Source organism: Spea bombifrons, chromosome 5 (genome assembly GCF_027358695.1).
Source record: "Spea bombifrons isolate aSpeBom1 chromosome 5, aSpeBom1.2.pri, whole genome shotgun sequence".
In the NCBI taxonomy this organism is placed as follows: Eukaryota; Metazoa; Chordata; class Amphibia; order Anura; family Pelobatidae; genus Spea; species Spea bombifrons.
Window position 1 is genome coordinate 27,181,109 of NC_071091.1, and position 23,364 is coordinate 27,204,472.

At 39.9% G+C, this 23,364-nt stretch overlaps 1 protein-coding gene across 3 annotated transcripts in view; it reads right to left on the reverse strand.

Annotated features, from left to right (window-relative positions):
* SLC4A7 (solute carrier family 4 member 7) overlaps window positions 1-20,017 on the reverse strand; it is a 71,276-nt gene extending 51,259 nt beyond the window's left edge. For 2 of the 3 annotated variants that reach the window (XM_053467997.1, XM_053467996.1), the window contains exon 1: window positions 19,788-20,016. In XM_053467997.1, coding sequence (XP_053323972.1) covers window positions 19,788-19,835 — 48 coding nt within the window. In that variant the 5' untranslated portion in view covers window positions 19,836-20,016. Of the gene's footprint in view, window positions 1-19,787 lie in introns of all 3 variants that reach the window. The other variant, XM_053467995.1, reaches the window with a different exon arrangement.
* Window positions 20,018-23,364: the final 3,347 nt, after the last annotated feature.

The following is a 23,364-nucleotide window of genomic DNA, read 5'->3' on the forward strand; positions in this document are numbered from 1 at the left end:
GGGGAGAACAGGAGCCTAGAAACAAGTAAAAAGGCGGCGAAAGAGGTTCAAGGAGACGCACATTTTGCAGAGGGGAATAGCTTCACGGTAATCGCTTATAGTAAGTGTCCTAAGAAATTTACATTGGCAGCTGTTGACAGGAAGACTCTAGAGTCGGCTGATGAGCAACCATGTATTTACTCCACAAAAGGTCAGAGTGACCGCAACAGAGCTAGAAAACATACAGATTGATATGAGAGTTCTCCTAAAATCGGGTTGACTTATGCATGTTTCGGGCAAAGGGTTTTAAATCACAACACTAGATCTGATACCCCATCTCCCCATAGGCTGACATACCAGCTCTGGCATGGAGATAGTTAGCCTGCAGGCAGTTCTCCTGCTCCTCTGGGTCTATAACTCCCAACACAATAAAATAAATAAAGCATGCTCATGCCTCATATACATAGTATATATATCCAATAAATCAAATGGTTACTTTTTTATAACTATTCCAATGTAACTTAAGGAAACCAAACAGTAGAATTGCCTCATCAACATGAGTAGAAGGTTTCTAGCAACCAATTACAGGTTGCGTGTTAGTTGAGCCTCAGAAGCCATTGGCATGTGACCTTTAACGCATCAATGTCTTTAAAAGGTTTTACATGCAGAACAGTCAGTTGTTCGGACACTTACCACTAGGTTATAGGACACAAACACAGTGTCAGGGACTTTGGAAACTGATCTACAGTAAAAACACCCACTTTACAAAGTTCATTTTAGTGTATACATTTGAAGACATGTGAATAGATGCATTCATCTCCTCTCCACTGTGGATAATGGAAGTTAACGTGTGTTAATCAATGCAGATTTTTTTCTATAAAAAAATAAAATCAAGGCTTGCATTTTAACATTATAATGGAATGTCTTCGGCTCTTAAACACAATGAAGAAATTTGCTACAAATTAATCATTCTTTCCCGTGTTCATCAGCAAGGTATAAAAATTATACGGACGGACGGGGGGGGGGGTGAATGACCAATGCAACAATCCTAGTAAGTGTAGTACGCACGTACATTTAATAGTAATTTTCTCAATCAGAGTAAAAATAGCCAGCTAACATGACAAAGCGGTCACTGGCAGGGCTGTCCAAGTTAGATTGGGATAGTTGTAGAACCCCCACATCCGGCTCCTAAGAGTCTCTTTCCTGCAGATTTGCTTTACTCTGTCAGTTTCTGTCTGCCGATACCGTTTGTGCAGAAATAATGACACAGTAGCCTTGGCATGTGTCCCTGGAAATGAAACAGGACCCCTTGTGATCCAAGATATCGCTCTTCTCTATTGTTGTGTTTTAGGATCCATTAACATTTTATCTCACACTGCTTTAGTAAAAGAACAGTCACTTGCCTGGGCATTTGAAAGTTACCCCTGCTCTTTTGTACCGATAAAACCAAACCAAATCGTAAGCAGCAGCAACAAGTTGCTGACTAGTCTATGTCTTCGGACACGCGTTAAAACACACTGGTATGGAAGGAGAAGAGGTCCCTTTTGTGAATTTACATTGGATTACAAACACAGCTCAAAGCAAGGTATTTTTAAAAAGACTTTGCCTACAAAAATGTAATGTTATGCAGAGGGAGACGACAACATCACAAGCACATCTAAATCTACAATTATAGTATAGTTGCCTATAAAAATGTTCCATCTTAATTTTCAGATTAGTGGAATTTTGGTGTCTAATCAGACGGCTGGGTGGCCAGGATTTTGTTTGCCAAAACTGTTCTTGCCAACAAGATTTTTAAGGGAAAACCATTCCGAGTACAGGTTTGTTGGAGCATGCGTAAATTTTACCTTTTTTGTGCCATACAGAACAACATCAGCTAGTGATGTGATCCCATTCAGAAAGACGCCAACAGAGGCCTAACTACTACTAACTATGTGACCCAATGCACTCCGGACTCCACTAGCGGGCTTGTTTGAAGATGTTTTGACCAACATGGGGCTCAGAGCAGTAGATACCTTCAAAGGGTTTTTTTGTTTTCCCCCCAGGTGGGTTTAAAGGTGCTTTTCCACCTGCATGTTCTTTTCAAACATTACTATGAGCTAAATGAGCTTAGCCTTGTTTTAAAAGACGGTTTTCTGTTATTTGCTGTGCAAATACATTCCCATCTGCTCTGCTCTCCAGCATGTTCATTTCTGACATCACAAAAGTGTGCTTACAATTGGTTTCAGCAAAACTCCTTTAAGCAAAGTAACATACAGGTCAGGACTCCGTTGCTAAGCACAGGCTGTAATTTCATTTACCTACTAACAGTTTAATGTGTTTACATACATAGATAGATTATAAGCTCATTGGAGCAGGGCCCTACTTATATCTTGTTTCTCTGCAGCATGGCAATGACCCCAAACATACCGCTAAAGCCATCAAAAACTATTTTTTCTTTTTAGGTGTACCTAGAAGAATTGATGTTTTGAAGGCAAAGGACGGTCATATCAAGTACTGATTTGATTTAGACTTTACTTCTGTTCACTCACTTTGCATTTTGTTAAACGGGCACTGGACCGTACCTTTGCGTGAAACAGCAGCCTTGCAGACGTGGAAAGTCGGGCTAGAATGCTTATAGGGTTTAAGTAACTTTGTGGGTAATCAGCCATTCAGTTGGAGAATGGGGCAGAGTCTTTATACACAGAGGACAGAGACATCACTGGGAAACCTTGTGTCTTCAAACGCTGCGAACGCATTGCCTCTGTCATCATATAAGCAATAAAGACGAAAAAGATACAGTTTACTAAATTAATAAAAACTAAAAGCAACAAAACAAAGGACTGTTTACCAGTGGTATCTCTTAATTAAATATATAGATGGTAAAAGGCTATGAAAAATACCATCTGTTCGATCATAAAATCTGCTATTTGTTAATGATTTAGTTTCACTCTACATATTAAATTAGTGATTATTAACACTCTTTGGTATAACTGTTTGATCATACATACATATTATATATTTTGCGCAAGTGTACCTAGAAGAATTGATGCCATTTTGAAGGCAACGGGTGGTCGCACAAAATATTGATTTCATTGAGATTTTTCTTCGGTTCACTCACTTACCATTTTCTTAAATAAAGCTATTAACATGTCTATTTTTGAAATCATTCTTACACACCGGCACAGTACGGTATAGAAGTTATTAAATATGATTATAAGTGCATTCTCACAAGACAGTAAATAACTTATTTTGTAATTCTCGTTACCTTGCACATGGAACCATCTTTAACATGAGATAAACAAGACAGCTACCCAGGGCCCAAGATTACCCCCGTGAAGTCCTGTCCCTGGGGACCCTTTAACAGTCAGTGGGATGTTTAAACACTGGTATAGACCACCTCAAAAGAGATCCCTGCCTTGGGGCCACGCTCGGCCGGAGCACTGGGATGTGACATCATAACCAGACAAACAAAGAATGATGAAGCAGGGGCCCCATTAGGTATAAAGGTGGCCCTGACTGTACTTTTACCTATGGGGCTGCCTGGAATTTCAGGACCAGGGATCCTTGCAAAGATTCAGCGCCTGCAGCGGGAATCACCGATATTCTGAAACCGGCACATATAAAACAGACTGCTGCTAAAATTGACCATTCCAAATAGCCTAGTGGTTTCAACGGGGTTAAAAATAAACCAAAGACATTATCGTGTGAAAAGCCTGCATCCAGAATAAAATTGTGACATTTTTAAGATTTTGGCAGGGAAAGTGTGACTGATATGTGTAAAAGACTATCATTATAAAACAATACTAAACAAAGCTTAAGAAAAAAAAAATGCAGACGTTGAACAGGCATATTTAATAAAAGCAACAGAATATTTAAAAGATCAAACTTCCACTCAACATGTATTTTAAGAGATTTAAGATTTTAATTATGGAATTTACTGTTCAGGGTTAAAACATGGAGATTAAAAAAAACTTAAGCTGTCAAACATTTTCAGACACAAAATGAAAAAGGCAAGGTTAAGACTGAGCTTTATCTCTAAATTTAAACTTCTGAGATCATCATTTAAACTTTTTCGTTACATAAATGGACAAAGACTCACTTGTGTTTCAGGCATTTTGAACATCACGTGCGCAAAAAATAAATAAAGTCCTCCAGAAAAACGTACACAGATCTGTATTCTTTAATGCACGTGAACCTCGGAGGATACCGGGTTTCTTGGAATACTGTGGATCCAATATTTATAAAAATTTTAGCCTAAATAGTTAAAATAGCCAGGTTATTGTCCTGTTAGATAAACGCTTATATCCTGCTTACAGATCTCACATACAACCCGCCACGGACGCACAGCATACAGCAGGAGCAATGGCTAGCCGCCTGCAGGCTCTCTCCGTGACGTTAAGGGGGGAACACTGGCATGAAAGGGTTAATTGGAAACCCAAACTTATTCGCTGCTCTCCATGGAGGGCCCAGAGTGATTAGCCCCCAAATCTCTTACAAGCTTTTACATAAATTTTAGTACGTCTTGCCTGAACCAATCAACAGCAACAAGCATCTAAGACTAAGGCAGGGTTCTAATACACATATTATATATACATATATGCACACAAACACATATATACCAAGTTAAACACAGTTAGATAAGTTGAATCAGTGCGCTGAACCTTAAAATAACAGATCCAATGTTATACTCCGCCACTAACCAAACACGGCTTGACATTTGCTTTTAAAACCCTAGAAAAGCGTTATGTTCCTTGCAACATTATCCAAATGTCGAACAGGCTAAGCCTTGGCATGTTTGCTTGTGCAAGAAACAAAATACATGCAAATACAGTCCATTTAAGGTGCGTTCACCTTGGTTCATTGGCAAAAAGTTATTTTATTAAAACGTGCTGTGCCTCGCACTCTAACAATTCTGTAATTCAATGCTACATCTGAAGAATCGTTCCTAGTATCGTTAGATGCCAACCCCTTCCCAAAAGCAATTCTTACATCATGCAAAATTTCACGCTCATTTTTTGCTAGGAATACTTAATGTTTTGTTTAAGAGAAACAGCACCTAGTATACAATTCCCATAACGTTCTTATTACATCTCCATTAGTAGCCTTTTTTTTTCAGCAGTTTTTTTGAACGACGCTGTAAATACACATGGAAACGTTCCTTTTGTGCCTTCACTTAAACAGTGATCTATATGAATAAGCTAGTCCTGAAGATGGTTCCATCGTTATGGATTTGACTGTAGGTGTTTTTTTTGGAGCAAACTTTCAACTTTTTGTACAGTTGGTAAGATTTTGCATCTGTAAGAAGTTTTTATTGCTGTAATGTAGAACAATTTGGTACAATATCACTCATGCCTTGTTTTCGTAGCATAAATTATAATCGATTCCAATGTTGCCTTCTTTCAAATCAATTGTATCATATAAGGGTCAATATTTGAATATTTTCTCAATATAAGCCTGTCACATTCATTGGTATAAATTATATATTTTGTTTGTTTTTAAAAAAATACATAAAAAAAAGAAAAAAGAAAATGAGTTTCTAGACATCAGCATTGTCCTGGAACATCTGATTCTCTGGCCTTACAAGTTTTTTTTTTCCCTTAACAAGCTCTTTTGAAAGAACTGTAATTTTCACACAAAGGACTTCCTTTTTCTGGCTAGACTGCCTAATTAAAAGCATGGCAAAATCCCTTGCCCAAATAGTTTTTTGTTTTTTTTTATGAATAAGCAAATCGTAATGTGCCTTACTTTCCCGTAACTAACATTATATAGGGTGTTTCATCGAGGCACACTGTAACAGAAAACGGGGCAAATGATGCAGACTCCCCCGAGCATTTGTAAGCCCACGTGAAAGTTTAAAAAGGACCACTTGGTTATGCATTAAAGTGTAAAGGGTGGATGGAATATGCCTTTAAAGGGTTAAGCCTGTTTCATATGAATTTACCAGTATCCAGAATAAGAAACTTAAAATGCAGAAAATATTTTATTAAAAGTTTTATTCAAACTTTTTTTTTGTATTACAAAGTTTTATTTATTTTTTATCACGCACCCATGAAGAATGACCATTTTGAATAACAAGGTTAACCAAGTCACACTCAGCTATACACAAGCAGATGTCTGTTTTGCATAGTCTCACAAAACACACTATTGCAAAATGCTTCAGGAAACTGCATACAGAGAACCAGATAGTTTTCCAAGAAACAAATGTGTATAGACAAAAAAAAAAAAATGCAGAAAGATATCTCATTATACTTTAAACACTTTACGTCTCATGATAACAGAATGCGTTCAAGGGCTGCACAGATGCAGAAGCAGACAATAGAGAGAAAAAGGTACAAAATGTACAGGTTTCATAATCAATTAGTGTAAGGTGTGGTACAATGTAGGGGATATACTTGGTGTACTTCCATCTGGGGATACATGGATCACAAATGCAGTCCACAAGGCTTGAATGGTCCAATAAATGAACTTAAAATATTAAGTACATCATGTTAACTCGTTAAACTCCAACAAAACAGTCATGATGGGGGAAAAAAAAAAAAAAAAAAAACACAAATTACTATACCGATAGTATCTAAGAGATCTAATCTGTTGATTAAAATCTTTACTTTTGTTACCGTCTCTTTAAACTCAGTGTCAAAGAACCTCAAACAGGTGGTGCGTTTATAGAACTGTCTAGGGATTAGAAGCACAGCTGGTGCAACATCTCCGAAGACACCTATGAAGTGCCACCTCTCTCGCTCGCTCGCTCCTGCTTGCTATCTGCATGGACTCCCAGCTGCCTGTAAAAGGTCATTATTCCTGCACACTGGAGCACTATACATTGTATGCTTTATCAATATGCCATGTTGGGTCAACCAGCTTCCCTGTCCCATTGGCGGGCTGCAATGTCTATCCTGACGGCAGCGGTAGCGGTAATCCGCCAGCAGTGGGGAGACGAGGCTCACCTGCCCTTCCCTAGTGAAACTGTTAACAGGGGAATCAGATACAAGTTATACAGGAAACCAAGCATGTCGTCTGACGCGGTCTTAGCTTCCCTTTAGAACTCAAAGCAAGTAATTACCGTGACAATCTACACGAGTACAGGTGACTCAATCCGTTTCTCAGGTGTTCCAGCTGACTCACTCGCTTAATGAAAGGACTCTCACTGCACAGGCAGAGACATCTGTCGGATGACAGACTGAACTTGAGTAACACTTTATTTGCATAGAAAAGAACACATTAGATTTATATATTTTTTCATTCAATGGTTCACGTTAACTTAGAAACACAGAATTTGACAGCAGATAAGAACCATTCATATGGACTGCCTGTTTTTCATGATGTGAAGACTCAAATCTTACTCAGTACTTTGTCTCGTCAGATTCTAGATAGCTTTATGCTTATTCAATGCAGGTTTACATTCCCTTACTGTGTAGCCTCTGCCACATCTGCTGGGAGACTGTTCATCTTATCTACTACCCTCACATTAAAATAAGATTCCCTTACATTACAGTTAAAGCTTTGACCCTCTAGTTTTAACATTTAAATATTTCTACTGTATCACCTCCTCCTTCAAGCTACACATTCTGAAGTTCAAAGTGACAATCGACAGACAGTATCCAGTAAGTATATGAAATAGAACTCATTTTTCACAGAATTTTTTTAAACTTAAAAAACACCTTTCAAACAGAATTACAAATACAGAAAACTAGTTATGTATTCATAAGATAATCGTATCTATACCATGCTCTAAACAGAAAAGCAGAACACCTAAATAATAATGTATTGATGTATAACCAATAAATATAGCAAATAAAAAAAGTGTATGTGAACGTGTAATCGTGTATTTAGGAGAGGAGTTACAGGCCACACAGGATGATCAGAGACTATGAATATGATGTCATACTCCTGCACTAGGCACAGCGCGTTCTCTCAAGGGATCAAACCATTCTGATCTGACGAGAAGGGGCAGGATTCTTTGCTTCCTTGTTTACCTCCAAACAGTTCAGAAAATATCCAGCTTTGGCCATTAGGTTTATAACACGTGGTCAAAGATGTAGCTATAAATGAGGGGCTCTGTTGAAAAAGATATTTAGAGCAAGCAGAATATACCGTATTGGCTCGTATATACGTTCACCGGCAGCGGCGCATTGCCGCTGCACGTCCGCGCAATGCGCTTAGACAACCTCCCGTGCCGGTACTCCCCCCGTGGGAAGTGCTGGCAGAGGAGGCTGTTTGAGCGTATCAGACAGTAGGATACAGGTCCCCTGCACCGCTGCGGGGGATCTGTATCCTAACCCCGCTGCCTGCCCGGCGCTCGGGACTGCATGTCCCGGGCGTCGGGTGCTAGACCCCGAATATAGGCCGCACCCCCACTTTAAAGACTTAAAGTGGGGGGAAAAAGTGCGGCCTATATTCGAGCCAATACGGTATTTGTTTTACGCTTTGTTTTAGGGCTACTAAACACTGACACGTACCCAACAAACATCAGGGGAGGAATAAGGATGTGGGAGAAGCATCGTCCTTGGACAGACCTGGTGTAAAAACAATGCATGATGTTAAAGGGACAAAAAAATTATTACTCCCATCTAAACTATCACTTGTAGATGTATCTTAAATACCCAAGTACCATATAAGACAAGGTGTTCTTCAGAGTAAAGGCGTGACATGACCTTCTGGCCCTTTGTCATAGAAGCCCAGGCGGAAGTGCCGAGCAGCATCAGAGGTTGCATACGCGCATCACGCAGACGTCCACTGGCTGCCACTAGGGAGTCCGCAGCATGGGGGGGGGGCAAGTCTGGGAATGCATTGGTAAGTCCGGGGTGCAGTGTCAAATAAAAACAAGAAATGTGTTTTTCTCAATCATAGTTTTTGTTAAATATGAAAAAATTAGTTTACATGTGAATGAATATTTACTAGTAAAACTTTTCCCCATATAGGGTAGTTTTATATTGAGGCATTTTCCCCTAAATTAATATTACAATTTAGGAGGGTTGTCTTATAAATAAGGCAAATATGGCAATTCAATAATAAAGAATAATTCACAGATGAACGCATATTAAAAAGTACTTTGTGAGCAATATAGATAGGAGGCAGGGGCAAACGCAGAGAATAATATAAGTAGATAGTAATGCTTGGGGAGAAAAAAAAAAATACGTCGAACACCGCCTTCATTATTATATATTTGGTGGCTGGAGTGTCTCTTTAAAAATAAAATGTATTTAATAGCAAAGGAAACATAAAAATGATTATGCCAACCATCGTCACAGACTTTATGGTGCGTCTTTCGGTAATTATGTTTCCAGGGAGAATTTCAAACGTTGGAGACATTCAAAGACCAAATATTATGTTCAGAGCCATGGTCACCAGCCTAGCCTCATTTATACAGATAACTAATATTTATACTTGAAATGGCTCAAATTACTAAACATTTATAAAAATGGAAAGTTAGCATCCTTGATCTGTAGTTTTCGTCACTACAGAACAGGAAATACAACAAAGTTAAGCAAACACAAACTAGCATGGCTATGGCATAGGATGTTTGACAGCACAGGGGTGCATACACTAAATAAACCTATGTAATGGTGACTACATATTAAAATCTATAAAAAAAAACACCTTTATTATTTAAGGCTAGTGATCATATGAAGCCATTTATTATCACAGTTGTTTGGCCCCTTTTAACTCATAATGATAAAATATATCACCCATACGGCCTTGATCAAAAGTTTGCATACCCTTAAATGTTTAGGCCTTTTCACAGACACAAGGCGACACAGGTTAAAATATAAATGAAACGTGGCTTTTTAAATTGCCATTAGTGTCTGGGTATAAATAGTCAATGAGTTTGTTAGCTCTCACGTGGATGCACTGAGCAGGCTAGATACTGAGCCATGGGGAGCAGAAAAGAAAGACCTGCGTAATAAGGCAATGGAACTTTATAAAGATGGAAAAGGATATAAAAAGATATCCAAAGCCTTGAAAATGCCAGTCGGTACTGTTCAAGTGGAAAATTCAGGGATCTTTTGATACCAAGCCAAGGTCAGGTAGACCAAGAAAGATTTCAGCCACAACTGCTAGAAGAATTTTTAGGGATACAAAGAAAAAAAAAACTCATAGGTAACCTCAGGAGAAATTCAGGCTGCTCTGGAAAAAGACCGCGTGGTTGTTTCAAGGAGCAGAATACGACGATGCTTGAACAAAATGAGCTGCATTGTCGAGTTACCAGAAAGAAGCCTTTACTGCACCAACGCCAAAGCTCGTTTACAATATGCCCGACAACACCTTGACACACCTCACAGCTTCTGGCACACTGTAATTTGGAGTGACGAGACCAAAATAGGGCTTTATGGTCTCAACCATAAACACTATGTTTGGAGAGGGGTCAACAAGGCCTATAGCAAAACGAATACCATCTCGATGAGAAGGGACATAATGTCTAGAACAGATAATATCCACAAAGCCACCATGACCAGATGGTAATTTTATCTTAAATCTTTCTAAATTAAAAAGGAACTTTCTAAGTGCAATGTAGGGTCAACTCAACCATTTATACAGGAAAATCCTACGTAATTCTTAGTGAACACATCCCAAAGGGCTAAACTATATTTAGGTAACAAGTTTCCTTTAAACATGAGTTCTAGTTCGTTTTGAATGGATAATACTCTCTCCGGTCCCAAACAAAACTTCATTGAAAGCCCACTCCTTCTGCCGTTGCACAAATTAGAAAGAGTTTGCCAGATGACATTTTTCCTAGGAAGCAAAAGGGGGAGGACAGACAAAAAGTACTTTGTTACGATCTGACGCACAACAATGTTTCTGTGAGAACTTTGTTATAACGACAGGCAGCTTCCATTGTCATGATGAAGATAAAACAGGTGCACTAATCATGATTTATTCTTATATGTTCCCCCCCGATTAAGCCGATAATAGATTTTTCAGGTTCTATGCTCATTGAAAAACTCCATGACTATATAAACTGCGTTCAGGGAAGCACATCAAAAGACAATGTTGACGTCAAGCAATTGTTCTTGGTTTACACTTTTAATGGTCTCAAACCATGTATTAATCCTCTGAGAGCCAAAGGCATGAAGCTTGCTGCAGAAAGAGTAGTTATGGTCTTTTGGTACCGATTAAATCTACAAACCATTGATTAATCACAAATACATCAAAAGGCTAGACATAACCCAGACACAGCGAGCGGATTTAGCCATGCCTGTGTTTACCTAAAAGTAAAGTGGAAGATAAAAACGAATGCCTGTTCAGATGCTAAAGCCAGCATATAGGTAACTTGGCCAATTTTGCATTCTGTAAAACAAGAACAGAAGTGTCATACGCGACGCACACAGTTTTATTGCCACAGTAAGATGAAAGTCCAATAGCAAAGCAGATACAAAAAGACAATCACCACTTTACTGATCCTCCAATTAGAGGAGAAGACATCACCCAAAGCACCGCCATGTTGGGAGATGTTCACCTTCAGGCCAATATGGCAGCGCTGTTGGTGATTGGAGAATCGGACGGCACCAGAAGCACCGCCATTTTGCCCTTACTGGTGCTTTCAACTATGTCCACTCTCATGATTGGAGAATCTGAGGAGAGGATGCCACCAGAAGCCCCGCCATTATGGCGGAAGTTCACGCATGGTTATGAACATAGAGATGAGGACTTTAGTTTTAGGTAAGCTTTTCGTGTTTTATCCTTGTTTAATTTGTACTGTTTTTTTTATGTATTGTAAGTCAACACCATATTGTTTTCCCTTCAAAGATTGAGCTTCATTGGTCAGTTAAAAATAAAGCACTTAAACCAAGGTACTTATGAAGCCTCCAAAATGAAATAAAATGCCATTAAGTACTGCTAGAGACGAGCCATTTGTGAAGAGGACATTCAAGAGCAACAGGGGGGGGGTCCACAATATCATGGGTTCCAATTCCATTATAGAAAACGTAAACACTTTGTTCACGACTAGCGTCCAATAGTATCATCATTTGTTAGGTCATATAGGTACAACATAATGGAAAGGAGTCTCAAAAAAACCTTATCTATTTACAGTTTATCCTGGGAATATCTGTGTTCATGCTCATTTACCCTCTCTTATGTCAGAAAAGAATGGCATTTTGTCTTAGGATAATGCTTCCAAATAAGAAAAGAAAAAAAAAACACTACAATTAAATAAAAATTCTTATTTGTTATACAGATTTCGTAAGGATATATACAACAAATAAATAAAATAAAAAACAGGGACAAGAATTTCTTCATTAACAGAACATGGACATGTATGCATTATATATATATATATATATATATATATATATATATATATATATATATATAAACACATACATAACAGGTATTTTACTCCTCAGAGGCATAATACAGTCAGTTACATCAGAAAATTCTAAGCAGCCTAATATCTAATATTTTCAGTCACTACAACATAACCATATGATTCCCTACAAAATGACAAACTATCACAATCTATCCAGACGCATCCAGAGACAAGAACAAACAGAGGTAGACGATTAAATGTGAACACGGACACGTAGACACCATCCACATTCAGTTCTTACTCTACAGGTCTGAATCTTTCAGTTACTTTTTTTTTTAACCCCGGATTTAATTTACCTTTTACAACCTAATTCCCCATACACAAAATGACTCAAAGCAAAAGGTGGCTCAGCAAACTGTCAAAGATCCAACTGTGAGTTCACTAGAGTCCCAAACACTTCAAAGCTCCAAGTTAAGCATGGATTAGGCCATGCAGATGCTCTCCCTCTGCTGATCACTGCAAATCAGCAAGTTTTGCTTGAACGTTGGATTTTTTTTTTTGTATAAATCACCAGACGAGGTGGAGCTTCATGTGAATCAGACAGATTTTCAAAGAGGACACAACATTCTAAATTAGGATGATTATAAAGGGATGGGAAAAATGTGAATTAGGATTTTTCTGGCTTTTTACGCCAACAATAGGAATGTTCATGTATTCCAAAAGAAATACTTAAAACAAAGTCTAATTTCATTATTAAATTATGACGGATCAATATGTAGCCTAGCTTTAATCAAAATTGCATTAGTTTTGCTTAAACAAAAACAAAAAAAATGAAATAGTTGAGAATTGATAAGAGTCGCTTGTTCAGTATATGATACCGAAAACTATCCAATTCTTAGAAAGAGCTGATGTTGTTAAACAGAGTAGAATACCAAGGCAGGATTAATGATGATGCCGTCTGGAATAGAAAGCCACATGGTACATGGTAGGTAGTGATTGATCCCTGTATAATACAAGAGATCATGGATTTACAAAGCCTAGCGCACTAAACAGAAACGCAGCATATTTGATCAGTGGTATATTCTTAATATGTAAAATAGTACATCACTAGACATTATTAGTAAACTGGCATCCCTACCATTGAAGAACACATTTATACGTTCTTTAAAAACAAAATAAAAAATAATGCACCTACACAACACTAAGTTAGCCTTGACATTTCTTGAACCTGATTGTCTGTTTAAGTTCTCAATCAGTGGCAGGAAAGTGCTCCCATTGAAATCAGTGGGAACACTTTACATATGTGCACGGAGGTCTAAACAATCTCCCTAGAGAGCTCACTGGAGGGGAGTACATCATGTGCAGGGAGATGCATTTGCTTGACTTTAGCTGGGGGTGGGAAAGGAGCAACCCAATTTGGGGGACTGTGCAGAATCCCTCCATGCATTTACAAAAGACATGAAAACGAGAGCCCATGGACCTAGAATATGCATTCAAGTACATATGATGGCTGTAGTGTCCCTTTAATATTATGGTACCGCTACTGCCACCTGATAACGTAGCCTACCACCAAAGTGTGTAAAGTGGATTTTAAGCCAGTCTAGCACCTTAAACACAAAGTCTAATAAATATGTCAAATATGAGCAACTATTTATGATTTACTCAGGTATGGACATGCCCTGTAAACTCAGATTCCTAAAATTCCACTTCCTTCATGCATTTGTAAAAGGGGAGAAAACAGTATCCCTTTAAAGACGACATAACTTTTGTAATTTCATCAACCTTTAGACATAGGCAGTCTGAGAACTATTATCTAGTGCTGGTTAGTAGCTGTAGGTCAGGCCTGACTGGCTACTAGCCAACTGTATTCAGGTAGCTGCCAAAAGCCTAGGTAGTGGCTGCTTTGAGATTAATTTGTCTTTAATGTTTTATACAAAAGGCCGACATCCTGTATGCACGGATTAAAATATTAAAAAAATAAAACAAAAAAATTTTTAAGCCTTGGTGAGATGAAACATGTTGAACCTATAAATTGGCACAGAAGCCAATAAAAGTAGGAAGTTATTGTGTAATAAACTATTTAGGAAGGAAGCCTGGATAACACCCAACAAGAACAAATTCTGTATTCCAAAACAGATTTATAGAGATCTAGACAAAGTGAGGCCACAGCACTGTTCCTGTCCCGGGGGCAAGGTATATCCTCCCCAGGTGAACCGGTGGAAGTAGTAACGACGCCAATTAACAGAGCATTCTTACGCAAATTGGCTTCTATAGAATGTTAACCTATTTTTTTTTCTTTTTTGGTTTCCCAACAGGAATCTCATGCCAAACGGTAATAAAATTCTTTTGAGAAACTGTGTCGCAGAGTTCCGAGTTGTTCTAAGAATGGGTTAATTCACTTTTGCCCATTCACATTGAAGGGATAACATTGGCAACAATCACACATCACACTTGCAAGCAATTTTGTAAGATCCTCTCATGCTTAGCAATCAATTCTCCTGTAGATGGTCATGCCGGACTTTTTATGGTGTTTTGGGTTTTTAGCTGAAATGTTTGTGCCCCGGTGTATAAGATGTAAAACGTGCCCCAGACCTAGTCAGTTTACGTAGAATGCTCTATAGTAGCCATGCAGTGTTATAATGCTGTTTAAATCTCAAAAGGTATGATTGCTTTCCGTTGAACAATGGGAATTCCAGCAATACAGAAGAGGCTATATGAACTTGGTCATGAGTATACTTTCACATTCTGTTTATATTAAAAGAAAAAATTCTTACGCAAATCACAACCCTTCTTGGTGGAATCTCCTAATCCACGACGGTAGCTTTCACAAGAATTTTACAAATCTTTAGTCAACATTTAAATGTTCTTTTTCCAGTGAAAATAAAGCCCTTGAGCCCATTACTGACCGCATCGCAAGGTAAAAATTGGACGATCGATTTGCATTTCCTATAAACATACAACTAAAATGATCTACATGCTCACAATATCATTACATACAGCCAAAGTGGTTCCTGCAAAGGTCTCTATTTAAAAAAAGTAAAAAAAAAAATAAATAAAAATAAATATACAGCCATCAGATGATGTTCCTTAAACGAAAAAAAAAAAGTAATAATAAAAGATAGGGAAAATGGGTTAAGAGTAAAATGAATGCAGAAACGCCTGAAGAGTACTCTATTCCAGAGCTTTATAATGTGACTGGCTAGAAAAGCACTTTCCTTCTGTTCTTTCATAACGACATAGCTGGGAACTCTTTGGGTATCACATCGGATGCTTTACCTCCGAGTGAAGAGAACAGCATTTGGACAACTCACTGCATACCCAGTTCTGCCCTCTCCACCTTCCTTTCTACCGCAATACGGGGTACTCCTGCGCACAAAAAGCCTTGGCCCTCTACTGCCATACGGAAGAGGAGAAGAAACACTACAGTTCACTGTACCTGGGAATGCATATTGTCCACACACCCGCAAGCACTAATTTAAGTACCTCTTCCATACCTTGTTAGCCTTTAGGGACAATGATATTTAGCCAAAGCAGTTTCACCTTAATAATTGACATGTCATTAACACGTCATGGCTGCACCCACACTAAACAATTAGAGAATGACGAGGCAGAACTGGATATTAATTGGCGTCACAAGATAAAGGATTGTTCTCTGCTACCCACGGAGGAAGAAGAGACTTTCACAACTTGAAGAAACTAGAATACGAAAGCATAATCCTGGTTTGGTATATATTGGTATAAAGTGATCGCATACAAAAAAAAAATAGTTTCGAAACTAAAACACTGGTCTACATTACAAAAAAAAAAATTACAAAAAAAAATTACAAAAAAAAAAAAAAAAAAAAAAGGTATCTAGGATTCTTAGGTAAAGTGTAAGATGTTTGTATGGTTGTCAAATCTAAACTATAGCAATCAAACTACATCATCCCAGAGACCAAACTGCTAAAAAGAAAGAAGGATCTAATATGTAGTTATGTCTAACAATCGATATTTAAAAAATTGAATGAAAGTCTTCTTCCTGTATGCAAATATTTATAATCAAAAGGTCACGAAACAAGTGGGTAATCCTTTAAATGTATTTTATACACATGATAATCTCAGCGGCAACATCTTAATGTGCCCCAAACATCATAATGCTAGTTCACCCCAGATGATCCTTCTTAACTTCTTTGAGCCCTCTGTATTTAGAGAGACCAAAAATATATTTTGCGCCTTATGTTGCCTTGCGGTAGACAGTAGAGCGGCTCTGTTTGTAAGAGTCTATGGAGGAACGAACTTCATCGGCATTGCTTTAAAGGATCAGCTTGGTTTGGTAAAGTCACCCAAATATCACATGGGTGACAACAATGGCGACCTCCACGTCTGCAGATAAAAGATTTTCATTGGAAGAACATGAAATAAAACCAAGTGTGGACTTTTAATTAAAAAAATAACAGTTCAGTACTTAAATCGTAGCCAGTAACTGCAATAATGTCAATCACAATTTTTTATTATTATCCTATGAGTGGTAGGAATATGTAATAATTGTTGCAAAAAGTTGCATTAACGTTCTAATTTATTTCTATGTTTCATGCGTCCCATGATCCTCTATTTGATTAGCTAGCTCTCCGAACCTGGGAGTCCTGTTAACTTAGGAAAGCAGCACCTGGTTGAGTCACACATGACCCAGCGCGAGATGTAAAAACAGAAATATTGAAGCACAACATAAATCTATATAATTACAAGAAAACATTGTTAAGCGTCCTCTTGCAAGATATGTATTAGATAGCAGCACAACGTATCTGTATTTGGAACAATACTACGGCTTCATATGTGGCGCTCAGGCTGGTATCTCCCCTTAGCGTGTGAAGTCTGGCTAGGAATGGCGACATTCAGCTGTAGACAACACTGAATTCCATATATACGGCACATACAGAAAAAACGGTAGATGTTAGCCTATGGAATATTTTTATATTATACACAGGCCTGACGCAACTTGTTTCAGAGCCGGTTAGAAAATGTACCATATTCCATCATATACTGCACGACACCAAGTTGCATGGGAATGAGGGTCTTCTGGATCAGCAAATCTATAGAACCACGCATGGAAAAGGTGTGATGTACGATAGACCCTACATAAAAGCCACGGTGACAGAATCTGACTCATGGGCAATTGTGATTACTGAAAAACAGGTGAGGTAGCGCGAGTTAGAGAAATATCTTGGTTTTCTAATTATTGAGGATTTCACCAAAAGAACATGTGACTCAATAAAAAAAAAAGTTTCAAGTTGAAGCGTAACACATGGGGTACATTTACAAAATCCATAGCTAAAACTCCACTCAGCATCCTTTAAGAGTCTCGCTGACGGACTAAATATTGTTTTATTGTATAAAGAACACGAATACAAGCATTAAAGATCAGACCTCTCGTCATGCAAGCAATGCGAGTCATGACCATTTCTTTAGGGATCGTTGAAACAATTTATGCTTGCTGCACTGCAATCCAGGCAGAAGCCTTACTTTGTTACTTATCTGGCAGCTGTCTCGTAACATTAGACAGGGGTACCGGAGTAGGGCACACAAACATATAGGTGCATGGCCCCCGAGAGTGCTTGTAGACATACGGTACTTAAGGGGAAGCCCCATAGTAAAATGCTCCTTTAAGCATAAAAGTGTAATGTAAGTATCTGTAATATCTGAAATTTTGGGTGAGTTTCCCTGCACAAACATCACACTTAGCCGATTCTTTATGCTTATGAAGTCTGTTGCCTCATAGACTTTCATTAGTCAGCGTCTGAGTGGGTGATTAAGACCGAGCCATTCTATTGCTTATCACAGCAGTATGATAAATACTAGGAATGTCTGTCTAGTAGAGTGAGCTAAAATATTTGAAACTAGTAATAAAACATAAATGATGGGAGTTACCCAGTTTCTGTCACCGGCACAGGCACCTGCTAGACTGGCTAAGAGCAAAAAAAAGCAAGGGCTCAGCAAAAAACATTTCTAAAAGAAACCCTATGTTTTATTATAGGAGAAGGCCGGGACCACAATATCGAATAAAAATAAAGGCTAAGAAGTAGGTGGTCGTTCCTTGAAAGAGTCATTTAAATGGCAGCCTGCAGACAAATCAAACCCTTAAAGGGTTTGGTGCTGCCCTGCTCTACAACACCGTATAAACCCTATAGCAACCATCACTATTTAAAGGGTTAACCCATAAACATTTCAGAATCAAGTTTATAACAAATCTGGAGGAGCCTACGAGATAAGAAACTACCGTATATATTTTTGGATGCTTAAATTATTGATAAACCAAAAAAATAAAATGTATTAGATGTTGGTGCCAAGGAGGCATAATGAAGACAACCAAGCCTGAAACACTATAGATTAATAAATATTATTATGATTAATAATAATGGTGCAAAATGATGATGGATAAAAAAAAAAAAAAAAAAAAAAAAAAAGCTATACCAATTTTCAATACAACCAAATTCTGTAAACCCGATTTCCCTGGACGTGCTTCGGAAAGCCATGAAAGTTCTTGGCGTCTGTAAGAGGAACATACGACGGAGAATTACATGGATTTTAGATTTTGATTTCTCTCCTTTAAACTGAATCGATCTACGTATAGTTACGTAGGATCACACGCGTGTACTTCACAGATCATGCAATCATGCAATCATGCTTATCCTTTAAGTTGATGGAAGACAGAAACAATCGTCTTGCGATGAGCAGAGTGAATGACTTTGTACAGTGCTACAGAATCTGATGGCGCTATATAAACTCATCATCATCACATTCTTCTAAGTCTTAGGTTGAATGTTGACACTTTCTCCCCCCTGGCTGTTCATTCTCTCTCATCCTGGCAGGGGAGGGACACAGACAGGGGATGGAACTTCCGTGTGAGTCATTTCCACCAAGAGCTCAAGCTGCTCGCGTAGGATGAGAAGCCAGCTATCAGCAGCAGCTATTAGGAAACCCCCATCACATGTGCTGGACGTGCCGCATCGCTCATGCACTAAAGAAGGCTTGGAATCACTACCCTTAAAAATCATTGAAAGGGACACTGTTAGGGGGAGATCATTAGAGCAGTTCTCCCACCTGTAGCGTAACATGATGGGCATGGTGGGGTGAGAAGAGCAGTTAATCAATGAGCAGTCAACCCAGTGATCTGCCCTCAATTCAGGCACTAATGTGTTAAAGCCACATCAGCCAGAGAGGAGATCCCTTTTGGAAGTGCCCCCCACTCACGTGGCATTCGCGAGCAGAGTGGGTGCCATAAAAGATCTGCCCCAACACAGCGCTGGCACAAAGCATCAATGAACAGCGACGTTCTTTAACTCTACAGGAAACGTGACATCATAGCTAGAACTTGGGGAAACGCACCATTCAGGCTCCCATCACCCAGCCACTGACCAATAGAGTGTGGGCAAGTTTGAGTGAATTAATGAGTGTGTGTGTGGGGGGGGGTGATGGGCATGAGCCACATCTATTGTCTACTCGGGCAGTGGGCAGCCAGACACCCTGACCTGTAACGGATCCGTCTTCCAAAAATCCCGTGTACACGGAACACATGATACACATAGGGGCCCCAACGTCATACCGTGGTGAGAAGAGGTCTCATCTGCTCCCCTGCACGGTCTTCATCCATCGCGTTCTTCACTGTGGCCCCGATCACGGATGGGTAAAGAAGGGGTGATGATGCAGGCTGTTTTACAAACGGTGCACGTGCGTACCCCTTATAGACGAAGCACCGGTACCTATAGTCCCAACATCGGACAGGCGATCCACTCACTCACTCACTCACCCCCCCACCGGCTCGCTGGAAGATCTTTATCGGAAAGAGAGCCGTGTCGTTGGGTTTCCTCCTCCCCTCTTCCTCCCCCCTAGCCCGCCCTCCACCTCCTCTTTTGAGCTACTCTTTCTTTCTGCCTGGCCCATGCTATCTCTTTCATTGGCTGGCCCCGCCCCTTCCCTCTGCCTCTGTCTCTCTTCTGCTGTCTGCCTCAAGTTCCCTTCCCCCTCTCTATGTTTTGTGTACTATACCTAGAGGTAGCAGGCACTGATTGGAGAATCCCTGCTTGTAGTCTTTTTTGTTTATGTTTCTCTTGGAAGCAAGAAAAAAACTCAGTTTATACATGGCTCAGTAGCACTATATGCTTGCTACATTTTGCCTGCCCTGGGATGTGTGTAAAATAGATATTACAGTGAGAGTTGTGGTTTCCACGTCTTTACTTCCCTGTGCTTTATGTCGATTCAACATTTATGATTTTTTTTCAGCTGGAAAAGCCTGGCTGGCCCTGTATAATGTATAGTTAAGTCAGCAAGATTTCTCCAAAATCTCCTCACCCTTGAATTATACATTGGACAGGGCCACCTCATAATGGAGAAACTTGGTAATAGGCCATTCATAATGAATAGGGAATTGAGGGAGTTAAAACCAGGATTCTCCTACAAATTTTCTGTTTATTGAATAAACCTGATTACTTTTGCATACAAAGAAAATGTCATGTACTCTTTTCCTCTAAACGTATTCAGCCAAGGGTTAGCAGTGCCTGGGTACAGTATTAGTTTGGCACACCTCGCCCACCTGTAACTAACAGGCACACCATATACATACACATGCATTCTCCTACTCCTATCCCAGGCACCACTAATTCAAGGCTCTCCCCTGACACTCCAACACCATTCACTTACACACACACACACACACACACAAACAACATTAATTGGCCCACATACACTCTAACACCAAATATTCACACCATACACTAACACACTCTAACACCATAAAGTAACACACACACGGTAGCACCATATGCACATAGACACTAATAATCACACACACATACCGTATTTGCTCGATTATAAGACGAGGTTTTTTTCAGAGCAAATGCTCTGAAAAATACCCCTCGTCTTATAATCGGGGTCGTCTTCTAATCAGACCTCAAAAAGAGGTCTGATTAGGAGACTAAGATCCAGATCCCCCGCACCGCTGCAGGGGACCTGGATCCTCCTGTCGTCGCCCCCCCCCCCTCCCCACACACTTACCGGTGCTTCCGGAGGTGAAGTTGGCAGCGGGGGTTTGTATGCGTCCGTCGCAAATACCTTCCCCGACTGTCAGATATCAGAGTTCCAGAGTTCCTGATCTCTGACAGCCGGGGAAGGTATTTGCGACGGACGCATACAAACCCCCGCTGCCAACTCCACCTCCTTCCGGCTGCCGCGGAATGAGACGTCAACCCGCTGCCCCGGCAATACAGCAGGAAATTGGAAGCACCGGTAAGTAAGTGTGTGTGTGTGTGTGTGTGTGTGTGTGTGTGTGTGTGTGTGTGTGTGTGTGTGTAGGGCATTTCTGGAATGCCTTACACCCCTATATGCCACTCTGGCACTTAGGGGGTTAAAAGGCATATTATGGGGCAGAGTGGCATATAGGGAGGTATAAGGCATTTCAGGAGGCAGAGTGGCATTAAGGGGGCATTTAATAGTGCACTCTGCCTCCTGAAATGCCTTATACCTCCCTATATGCCACTCTGCCCCATAATATGCCTTTTAACCCCCTAAATGCCAGAATGGGATATAGGGGTATAAGGCATTTCTGGAGGCAGAGTGCTCTATATAATGCCTTTTAACTCCCTTAATGCCACTCTGCCTCCTGGAATGCCTTATACCTCCCTATATGCCACTCTGCCCCATAATATGCATTTTAACCCCCTAAATGCCAGAATGGGATATAGGGGTATAAGGCATTTCTGGAGGCAGAGTGGCACATAGGGGGTCAAAAGGCATACCATGGGGCACAGTGGCATATAGAGGGTTAAAAGGCATATCATGGGCCACAGTGCCATTTGGTGTGGCAAGCCTGGGGGCAGATGTGCGTAACTGGGGGACAGGTTGGAAAATACAAGAAATAAAAACAAAAAAAAAATATTTTTCTCAATCATAGCTTTTATTAAAAAAAATAGTTTACATGAATTAACATTTACTGGTAAAACTTTTTTCCTTTAGGGTCGTCTTATATTCAGGCTTTTTCTTTTTTTCCTAAGTTAATATTCAGATTTTGGGGGGTCGTCTTATAATCAGGGTCGTCTTATAATCGAGCAAATACGGTATATACATATATATTTTATATACAGTATATGCACACACACACGTACACTGACTCTAATTAAGCAGATTTCCATTTTAACACAGAGCTTATTTTGGCTCCACATTGTCACGCTCAGCGTACTGGAGGAGACACTGATGCAGGAGAGGCAAACCTGGGAACTCTCTGGGTTTGGCCTGAAGAACCCTGGGAGCCGCTTCTCTGATTCTCCGGGTCAACACCTGAATCCCCCATGTCCTGGGCTCCTGACATGCACCACTCCCTGGCCAATTCCCATCTAAATGGGGAAATGTGTCAGTGGGAATGCCCCCAAAGTCACCTGGACCTCCCACTGACATCAGTGGGCAGTCCTGGCCGCTTCCCACAAGGGTAGGCTCGGGTACCCAAGTTCCCAAGTATGAGGATAGGACAATGTATATCCACAAGAGAAGTGCATGGGTCCCAGAAAAGTTCTTCCCCTCTAACCGGTTCCCCTCAGGTTGAGCCTTTGAGTTTGAGCGGCTGTGGAACTTTCACACACAGGGTAAACAAACTACCTGTGGTCAGGAAGCCAGAAATCAGGATAGACGATAGTTCAAGCCAAGATCAGGAAGCCAGAAATCAGATAGCCGAGGTCAACCTGGGTCAAATACATGGATAGATATAAGGAGAACGCACTAAAACACAGGTACGACGATCAGAGGGCAAGGTGTAGGGGTTATGGGGTTTATATAGGACTTGGAATGAGAAAGGGCACCAAATTTGAATAGCCATGATGTCACTCTGCTTCAGCATTTCGTTTGCAGCCATCTTTGTTGTGGCACGCTGTGCAAAATGCCACAGCTGGCCACTGCATGTCCCGGGCGTCGGGCGCTAGACCCCGAATATAGGCCGCACCCCCACTTTAAAGTCTTAAAGTGGGGGAAAAAAGTGCGGCCTATATTCGAGCCAATACGGTATATATATATATATATATATATATATATATATATATATAAGACTTGTGCATTAGTATTCGGGCGAACATGAAAACGAACACGAAAGGTGCATTTTCGTTGTCTAGCCCGAATACCGAACAAACGAACATGGCGGT